The sequence below is a fragment of the Furipterus horrens genome, unplaced genomic scaffold (assembly GCF_987537825.1).
Source record: "Furipterus horrens unplaced genomic scaffold, mFurHor1.1.pri manual_scaffold_5, whole genome shotgun sequence".
In the NCBI taxonomy this organism is placed as follows: domain Eukaryota; kingdom Metazoa; phylum Chordata; class Mammalia; order Chiroptera; family Furipteridae; genus Furipterus; species Furipterus horrens.
In genome coordinates, this window is record NW_028327175.1 from 40479776 (window position 1) to 40490533 (window position 10758).

General features: G+C 35.4%; 1 protein-coding gene across 2 annotated transcripts in view; it reads right to left on the bottom strand.

The window, feature by feature from the left end:
- The window catches only part of CENPK (centromere protein K), a 36589-nt gene extending 25877 nt beyond the window's left edge, over positions 1 to 10712 (bottom strand). Inside the window, exons 1-3 of one of the 2 annotated variants that reach the window (XM_090278945.1) lie at positions 10651 to 10712; positions 4334 to 4485; positions 1475 to 1531 (exon numbers count right to left, since the gene is read on the bottom strand). In XM_090278945.1, the coding sequence (XP_090135071.1) occupies positions 1475 to 1531; positions 4334 to 4450 (174 nt within the window). In that variant the 5' untranslated portion in view covers positions 4451 to 4485; positions 10651 to 10712. The remainder of the gene's footprint in view (positions 1 to 1474; positions 1532 to 4333; positions 4486 to 10650) is intronic. The other variant, XM_090278944.1, reaches the window with a different exon arrangement.
- Between the last annotated feature and the right edge of the window lie 46 nt (positions 10713 to 10758).

Sequence of the window (10758 nt, forward strand, 5' to 3'; positions counted from 1 at the left end):
GCAGCCACAAATAACCTTAGCTTTGAGTCTCTAATAAGGTTCTCTGGTAAACAACATTTCATACTTGCCACAAATCACTGGGGGAATTTAGCATGTCTGTGTGACTTCACTGGAAGACTAGTTCTGAAAGCTTGTGCCTGGTTTCCTCTGGAAATCAGCTCATGGTCTTTTTCCCTTTATTGATTTTATTCTATATCCTTTCAATGTAATAAGTCTCAGCCATTAGGTTCACTATATACTGAGTCATGTGAGTCCTCTTAGAGAACCTGAGAGTAATCTTGGGACCCTCAATATGATAGGAAAAGACATTTTGTGGATTCATTAGATATTATTGACTATCTCAAAATATTGATTATTTACAACTACAAAAGTACCACCTTCAAAGATAGTGTTCAGCTCACTCCATGAAAATGATTCAGGAAATGTATAGGCCCAATCCCTACTGATTCTGTTTCAGTAGGTCTCAGTTTCCACACTGCAAGAACACATTTCCCAAGCAAAACATGTGATTTTTTATTGAGCATTATTATCCTCATAGATTATAACTTCTTCTTATTAATATAATGAGTTCAAGCCATTTTACCTTTTGATGCTCAAGTGATACCAGCTGGGGTGCCTTCAATTATCTTTTGACATGCTCCCACCAGTTTTGCTGAACTTTCATTGAAATGATTTGTATATTTCACTTTGTTCTTAGAATTTTTATTGCTCAAACATTTTTCCCTCCGCCCCTCTACTCAAATATTTTTAACTTTATATGATAAAATACATCTAAGTATTCTTTTCTAATGTCTAGAGTTTTATTAATAGCCAAAAATTTCTCCCGTGTCACTGGACTGCAGTCTCCTTGCTTTTCTTAAGATTTTAATAACAAACTATCTACAATTTGAGTAACTAATGAAATACGGAGGGTGGATTTTATGTTCTCCCAGATGAACATCTAGTTGCATCAGTTATCACTTATTAACTAATTCACCCCTTTCCCATACAATGGAACTAACATCTTTGTCATATTTTGAATTCTTAATCTGTTGTACTAACCCTTTGGTGTATTCCTAAACCAATTCCATAGGTCCTTGATTATTAAAATGGATATCTTAATTCTTTTATAAGCCTAGGGTAAAATCAGTTAAGGCTTCACACAATAAAATAACTGTGGTTTCTGTACCTAACACAAAGTAGATAAGACTTTGTCATAATTTTTAACAAGGTATCATAATAACAGCAGCCACGAGGTAATTGACTCAGTGTTAAATGTATCTGTAAAAAGATAAACAAAATAAAGTATTTTTATTTATTTATAACCGCTTATTCAAGAAGTTTTTAAAATACAGAAAGAGTAGAGAATTTTCCGAATGATTAAGGAGACAGTTATTAACAAAACTATTCTCCTTGGGATAAATATGGACAGATAAACTTATCTAAAACATAAAGAATTCCACTTATTTTTAGATAGAAACAAAAGGATTCATACCTGAGCATTTGAATCAGTGAGTGTCTCAGTTCCAACAAGCGATAATTTATTCTGACACTTGATTTAAAAAATAAAGAGAAACAAATCACACACTATAACCCAAAATTTCCTTCTCCTCCCCTTTTACACTAGTCAGTGTATTATTCCTCTAAAACAATATACAATTATCTGATATAAGAGAACTTTTTTTTTTTTAATTCTTCACTTTATAAGCAATCAAGACCCAATGTTCTGTTAGACAACCAAGACATTTTTTTCCGTGAACAACTTGGTCAAGAACCGAATTGTTGAGGACCAAGATGTTCAAGAACCAAGGTTTGACTATACTTCTATTTACAGTATCTTTTTTGAGAATTTTTAAATAAGAGTTTATTTGAGTCAAACTGATGACACAGGCCAGGGAGCAAGATCTCAAATGCTCTAAAAAATTGGTTTTTTAGCTTCTTTCATGCATTTGAATTATGGAGGGAATGTACCTGTATATGGAGGTGGGAGAAAGCAAGGTGGGTATTGGATTACAGGATGGCTAACAAGATTATGTGCCCTCTTTTTTCTTATTTTTCAATTACAGCTGACATTCGATATTATTTTATATTAGTTTCAGGTGTACAGCACAGTGATTAGACAATCATATAATACAAAGTGATAAAGTATTCCCGCACTTATCACAGGTATTATATTCTAGGCCTCCCGTAATGAAAATCCGCAAAGTAGGAATCTTACATTTTAGTATTTATATGTATTTTAAGGCTTTATAAACCCTTCCCACACACTTATAAACCATTCCCACTCCCTTATTAACCATTCCCACTCCCTTATTAACCTTTTCCACACTTTTATAAACACTACTTATGTTCTTAAACATATTCTACACTCTGAAACCTATGTAACTTTAACAACATACGTATACAGTACCGCAAAATCCCGCAATATAGCGAAAAATCCACGGTAAATAATTAAATATAATATTTTAAAAAATTCCGTGATACAGTGAGCCCACAATAAGTGAACTGCGATTAGAGAGGGACTACTGTACTCCTGATATTTCAAGGACCCACCCGACACCAAACTTAGTCATTACAATATTATTGACTATATTCCCCGTGCTGTACTTTACATCCCATGACTATTTTGTGACCTCCAATTTGTACTTCTTAATCCCTTCAGCTTTTTCAACATGCCCTCCAGCCCCAGCAATTCCATTTCTGGATATATTTCCAAAGAAACCCAGAACACTAATTTGAAGCAACCCAGTGCCCCTCAAAGACAAGTAGATAAAGAAGTTTGTTACATACATATAATGGAGTATTACTTGGCCATAAAAAGAATGAAATCTTATCATTTGCAACAGCATGGATGGGCCTAGAGGGGTATTATACTAAGTGAAATAAGTCAGAGAAAGACAAATAGTACTATATAATTATACATATTTGTGTTCTCTTGAGGGTGGTTATTTCAAAGGTCTGTTAACCTATACGCACTGAAACAATGAAAAGGACTTGCTTAAGGCAAAAACAAACCTTTTACTGAAAAGGCTTTTTATCTCAGGCATGACTACCCACCATGACCTGCCCATTTAGGAATTTATGATCAGATGCAGTATCTTACTACAAAAAATAGTTAAAATTATTTTAAATTTCAAATTTCTATACTGAAAAATAGCAAAAGCAAAAAACAGAATTATATATGTAAATTATCTTGAAAATACAGTAAACAATACAGAGTACTAAGATTTATGTTAAAATATAATTTAGAAAAAAGGAGAAACCTTAACGGAAAGAAAAGAATGTGAAAAATGTCTGTGGCCTATATCATATATTTTGCTATTACAAGTAAAACAAAATTTTACTCACTACTTTAGTGTATGAGAAATGATTCTATTTCACAAACTCAAAAATATACCTAATTTCAAAAACAATATTTTCTAAATTAATCCATATTTCCACTTAACCTCCATGACTGTGTGTCCTCTCCATTTTTATTATTCTGTCTCAAGAAATAAGTCCACTAACCAACCACTGGCCCAAACCAGGGACCTGAAACTATCCATAACTACCCCATTTCACAACAATTAAGCTCCAAGTCCTTTTGGTCCTTTCTCCTTAGTATCTCTTGATTCCATTCTTCTCTTTGTAATGACACGGTTTAGCCCTTCAGTACTTCTTACCAAGACTACTACAGCCTCCTAAATGCTCTTTCTACGTATAGTCTCACTTTTCTGCATCCAGTTTCTTCAAAATCACCAGAGAAATTTTCCCCAACTCTTTATCTCATTTTGTCACTTCAATGGCTCCCCATCGTACACACTCAACAAAACCTGTCACATTCTTGGCCCTAATTACCTCTCTAGTCTCACTCTACAAGCTCCTCTCCTAATTTACATAAGTCATAATATGCTACATGGAGTTCTCTAAACTCTCCCAACCTTTACAATTTCCTTACTTCTGCTTTGTACATCTCTCCCACTTTCACAAGCTAACTTATCCTTTAGAAATGAATTCAGTAATTACCTCTTTTAGCATGCTTTCCTTGACCCCTTCAGTCTAGGTTTAAAACTGCTCCTAAGTATAATCTTTGCACTTCTACTACAATAATTCTAATATAATGGCTATTGCCTCCATCGGATGATACTCTCCTAGAGGGTAGGGACTGCCATAATTTTTTCTCTTTCTACAGTTTATCCAGTATAAAGTACGTTGAACAAATACTTACATGTCTAAAAACTACATAAACATTTATCATACGATATGATGACTTTCAGGAATCAGCAGTATTACCTGTTTCCTAAGTCTATTATTGAAATGGAATCAACTTCTATAGTAATTCAGTGATACATCACTTTAATTTCTTGATACTTACTTCTTCCATGTCTTTCCACATTTCTTCACATTGTTTAATAAGTTCTTCTTTAGCATCTGTAACATCTTCTATATCTGTAGTACTATCTGGATCTAGATCTTGGTTACTCACTGACATGTCTCTTGGGATTTTCTTAGCCTTATAAAAAAAAACTAAAGTAAAAAATATTTACTCATTTAACAGTATTTGTTGAACCTATTATATGCCAAATACTTACCTAGGAGCTAAACATGTAACAGGGAACAAAATAGGAAAAAACTCCTCTTACAATGGCACCTACATTCTAGTTAAGGAAAACAAAAAATAAACCACAACATTTTAAAAATACATACTGGAGTATATCAATTGATTTATAAGTGCTATGAAGAAAAGCGAGTGCTGGGGGAAAGGGCAATGCAAGATTACATAAGGAGGCCATATAAAGTCACTGAGAAGTTGAGAACTGAGCAAAAACATAAAGGAAATAAGGAATAAGACATGGTGATATTTCGGAAAATAGGCTTCAGACAGAGGGAACTGCAAGTGCAAAGGCCTTGGGACAGGAATATGAGTGCCCTGTTCCTACAGCAATAAAACAGCCACTCTGACTAGAGCAGAACATGTAAGAGAGAGAACACAAGATGAGATCAGAGATGAAAACATAGATTCAAGATCATGTGGGCTTTAGGCCATTTTATGGACTTAGGCTAAAATAATAAGTGATTAAAGGGTTTTGAACACAGGAATGACATGATTTCAATTAAGTTTTAATAATGTAACTGGTTAACTATAGCCAAGTAAGGACAGAAGCAGGAAAGCCAGTTAGAAAGCTAATGCAATAATCCAAGCAAGATGTGGACCAGGATAGTATAAAGGCAGTACCAAGTATCCAATTCTGGGTATATTTACTCTTTCTTTTTAAATTTAATCTTTATTGTATTCTTTTTCCCATCACCATTTAGTCCCCCTATAACCTACTCCCCCAGCAGTCACCACACTGTTGTCCATGTCCACGGGTCCTTTTTCCTTAGGGCCAAGAGGATTTCCTAACAGCCTGTATATAGTGTCAAAGAAAGAGAGGAGTCAATTATTACTAAAAAAATTTGGACCTATGCAATTGGAAAGATGGAGTTGCCAGTTATTGAGATGGGGAAGATGGTGGAAAAAACAAATTCAGCAAGATGTGGCTAAGTGTTAAGAATTCAGTTTTGCAAACAAAAACAAACTCATAGATATAGACAATAGAATGGTGGTTACAAAATGGGAAGAGGGATGGGGAGAGGGAAAATTGGGTAAAATATGGTAACAGAAGGAAACTAGCTCTGGCCAGTGGCTCACTTGGTTGGGGCATTGTCCCATACACCAAAAGGTTGTGGGTTCAAGGAGGAGGAGGAGGAGAAGGAAAGGAACAAGAAGAAAACTAGACTCTGGATGGCGAGCATGCAATAGAGTATACAGATATTGAATAATAATGATGTACACCTGAAATTTATGTTATTAATCAATGTTACTTAATTTTTTAAAAAGAATTCTGTTTAGAATTCACTGAATTTAAGGTGTCTATTAGTGGAGCTGCTGATTAGGCAATTGGATATGCCTGTCTGAAGTTCAAGGGAAAGTTTCAAGTTAGAATTTTAGTCACCACCGTACAGCCATTTAAAGCTATGAGGCTAAATGAGATCAGAAGAGTAAGAATGTATAGATAGAAATGAGGAAAGTTCTAGACCTGGAGAGATTAAGGAGATAAGGAAGAACCATCTAAACAGAATGAGAAGGAGTGACCATTAAGGTGAGAGAAAAAGCAAGAGTATGATATCTTGAAATCCAAGATGAGAAAGTGTTCAAGGAAGGAGTGACGAACTGTCAAATACTAAAGATAGGTGAATTAAGATAAAAACAGAGAATTGACAATTTATTTAGCAATATGGATAGGGCATTGTGTTTTTCAAAAATAGTCACAGCAATATTTCAGGTTGTCAATCCCCATCCAGAGGCAGAGGCTGTTTACCCTCCCTTTGAACCTGAATATGACCTTCTGAGCTGTGATGAATAGAATTCAGTGGAAGTGACGCTACCTGACTTCCAAGGCTAAGTCACAAAAGGCAAAATAGCTTACACCTGTCTCTCTCTTGGAAAATACATCCTTGCAACCCAACCACCATGCTGCAAGGAAGCCCCAAGTAGAGACCTATGGAGAAGCACACACACAAACAGACTGAGCTGCCTGGCCAACAGCTAGCATCAACCACCAAACAAGCATGTGCACAATTTTCTGATGATTGAGTCCTATCAGAATTCTTGATGCACAGAATCACTGAGTATACCTCTAAGTTTTGGGGTGATTAGTCACAATACTTAGGCAACTGTTAACTTTCATAAGTGTAGTTTTAGTAGAATCGTGTGAGTGAAAGCCTGATTGGAGTGGGTTCAAGAGAAAATAGAAAACAGGAAACTGGACATATCTAGTTTACTCACATAAAACATTTTCAAAAGTTTTTCTTTCTCTAAAGGAAAAGAGAAAGAAGGTACTGGTTGGAAGGAGATATGAGATCAAGGGATTTTTTTTTTTAAGAATGGAGAAAATACACTATCTTTATTTGATACAGTAAGAGAAGGAAATATAGGTGATGCAGGAGGGAAGAAAAATGGAATCTAGTACACAAGTAGAGAGGTTGGCTTGAGATAGATGTACATATAGTTTATTCATTTTAATGGGAAGGTATGCATAATATTAGGGGCACAGATGCAGGCAGGTGAATAGATGTGTTGGTAGAAGCATGTAGAATTGGAAGTTCTATTTGGGTTACTTCTCTTTTCTCAGTGAAATGGTAACCAAGGTTATCAGCTGTGAATGAGGATGGAGGGAAAGCACTGGAGGTTTAAGAGCAGAAGGAAAGAAATGTATAGACCTAAGAGATGAGAAAAGATAAAATAGGATTCCTGGGTAGTAATAAAGGCCCACTTGAACTTAAAGTGAAACTAGAACATGATTGTATGTTTTCCTGTAGAGTGTAGCAGTATAGATGCAGAGACAAACTAAAAGAATGACAAAGTCTCTCAGGTATAACCACAGTAGTGAAGAGCTAATGTAAAGTAGAGAATATAATCACTGGAGGAAAGGATGTCAAGAAAAAGAGAGACCAGCTTATTGAGAGCATCATCTAGATGAATATTAAGATCATCAAGAATAATGATAGTTGTGTTGCAGAGGGTGACAGTGAGTTAAGAGCTAAAAATCTTCAAGGAATGAAGGCGTGTAATAGAATCTTGTTAGACTGCTACAAGGAGGGGTGGTGGGTGGTAATGTCTGATGGCATGAGATTCAAAGTTGGGCAGTTTTAAGGAGGTTAACAGAACAATAAAGAATGACAAGGATGCTTACTCATAACACCAAGTGCAAACCAGAATAGCCAACGCCACCCAAAATATTTTTATTCATATTGAGTTTTACATTGCTTAATCAATTTTTTAATCAACGGAGAGGTTTTAAAGACCTAAAAAGATATATTCATAGATTGGAGGGCTCAATATTTTGTAAAGATGTTAATTCCCTTCAAGTTGATCTATTGAATCTTTATCAAAATTCTCAAAGTTTTTGCTTGTTTTTGTGGCACTTGCCAAGATAATTCTACACTTTATATGAAAGTGCAAAAAGCCAAAACCAGCCAAGACCATCATGAAGAATAAGATGGGAAGACTTGCCATACCAGATATTAAACTTATTATAAAACTATACTAATTATAATAGTTTGCAATTAACACATAAATAGGCAAATTAAACAATGGAACAAATACAAAGCCCTTCTAGACTCACATATAGAGCTATGATATATGACAAAAGTGGCAATGCAAATTAAAGGGAAAGAATAATCTAAATAGGAGCACATTTTATATATTGTACTGCTTTTTTCTTCATGGATATGTGTTTTGGTCCATACAGACTCCCTTATTCTTTCATGAACTACATAGTATTGTGGGGGGGGGAAGAAACAAACCTAGAGATATACCTTGTTCTTTACATCACTCCACCATCCTTCAAAAAGAAAATTTAAACAAAAATCACAAAAATCAAGGAGAAAACATGAAGAATTTTTTAAAAAATCTTGTATTAAGAAAGGCCTTGCTAAAAATTAAGCAAAATAGCCACACAAAAATTTTTAAAATTCTGCCTGAAGGTATTAAAATGTTAAAATTTAAAACCCGAAAAACCTAAGAAAAATATTTATAATATGGCATGCCATACCTAATTTAATTATGTATAAGAAGTGCCTACAAATTAATACAACAAAACAACCCATCATTTAAAAAACTAAAAAAATGATCACTATAAAAGTGAGGATATCAATTACTTTAGGAAGCTAGAAACAGAGGAAGGGCTGTGACTGGGATGGGCAAGAGAAAATGTTAAGTGATTATTAAAATTTTATTTCCGATCAGCATGTTGATAAAGCTGTTCACCTTATAATAGCTTGTAAATTTTACATTTATTTGTGTGGGATGTTTTGTATCTGTATTGTAATTTATTATAAAAAGGTAAACAACAAACAAAACAATACAAAAGAAATGGGCAAGGACATGAATGAAGAATTCAAAGAAAAAAACCTAAGAAATTCCTTTTAAATTAGGAAAAAAAAACATTTTTAACCTTACTGATAACTTATAAAAATGGAAAGTAAACAAGTTAATTTTCATTTGAACTAGCAATGACATGTTTGGTAAGAAACAACATTGGCAAGAGTGTAGAAAAAGAGGCATGTACTATTGGTAGACCAATTACTTGGTAGGATAATAAACCATATCCATCAAAAGTTTAAAAGCATTTATCTTTTGACCCAGGAAATTCTATTCCTAGGAATAATCCTACAGATAGATATATTTGCATAAGTCTACATAGGTATGCTTACTGCAGCACTATTTTTTTAAATTATAAATGTGAACTCTACAATCAGATTGCGTAGGGTTAAAACCTGGTTTTGATACTTAAAAGCTATGTGACCTTGGGCAAGTCACTTATTTGTCTGTGCCTCAGTTTCCTTATCTGTAAAATGAAGATGGTAATATTACTTATCCCCTAGGGTTTTAATGACAATTAAATGAGGTAATATATGTAAAGTTCTTAGAACTACACCTACCATATAAGGAGGTAGTATCAGTATTAGTTACCAATGTTACTATTAACTATCTGAATACCAACTATTAGAAAACTGGTTAAATAACTTATGCCATATCCAAAAATATTTACATGAAACATCTTCCTTGCCATACACAAAAGATAGTTAGCTCATGAAGCCATAAACAATCATTAACAATCTTAGAATATTTTTAAGCAAAAAAGTAAAAAACTATGTTTGTTTTAAATATACCTTAACTTAGAAATTGAGTACAAAGTGATCTTTCCCCACTTTGTGTACTACTAATCAAATACATTATCAGTATGCAAAAATAATGTGAAATTGTGTGTGCATGTGGGGGTAGATATTCGACAAATTAGCTGGATTCGCAGCTCAAAGTAGCATTAGAATACAAATAAATAAAACCATTTAAGGGTTTAACTTTACCCCTTTCCTACATGGCAAACCTGTGAGACCCAGAAAACTTGATCTGATGAGAGCAGACGTCAGAGAAATGACACTTGCTAGGTAGGAAGGGCCAAATATAGGGAGTCTTCAAAGTTAAAATCAAACAAAAACCTTTAGAAAGTACTTACTATGGGCAGCTCCTTCCCTGTTATCTGGGGTCCACCTCAAAGCAAAAGTAAAGCAGCAATTCACGTGGTTTGAAATAGGCAACTAGGAAGCTGTTAAGTGTTTGAAAGCAGTTTTAGGGAGGTAATTTTGACAAGTTGTGTTTAATGGATTAAAAACGAAAAGATTACGATGGTAAATTTTATATTAGTTGTTTTCTTTAACCACTGTGTGTGTGTGTGTTTGTTTTTCGAAGGAGAGCTGAAGTCTAGAAAGCTGCTAAGATGGAAGCGCAGACCAGGATGAAGGCAGAGGGTGGGCCACTCGAGTTATTTGGAATGGCTGGGTCTCAACAAATAGTTAACGGGCGCTCACAAGCTTCAGAGTTTGTGAGAGAATCAAGAAGCTCGGGGTAGAAGACTCGGTTAGAGCAATTGAGGGAGGCCCAGGTAATCGGATCCTTCAATCCCCCCCCCGCTACGTCTTTCTCTCCTAACCCGCGGGGTTCTAGAGTCGAAGAGTGGGGCTGAAGGCCCGGCTGGGCAACGGCTATCCGCTTTCTCGGGGGTAAGAGTCCCACCGTCCGAGCGGCAGCTGGCCAGCCCCGGCGGCAAGTGGAAACCGTTTTGGTCCTGTCGCCTGCCCATTTCTTACCACTACGGAGTCCTAGACTTCCAGCCGCCTCCGCCCAGCGCAGACACACCTTCCCGGCCCAGCACCCGTTGCCCGCGCTGCTTGCTGATTGGATGCACCACAGCCAAT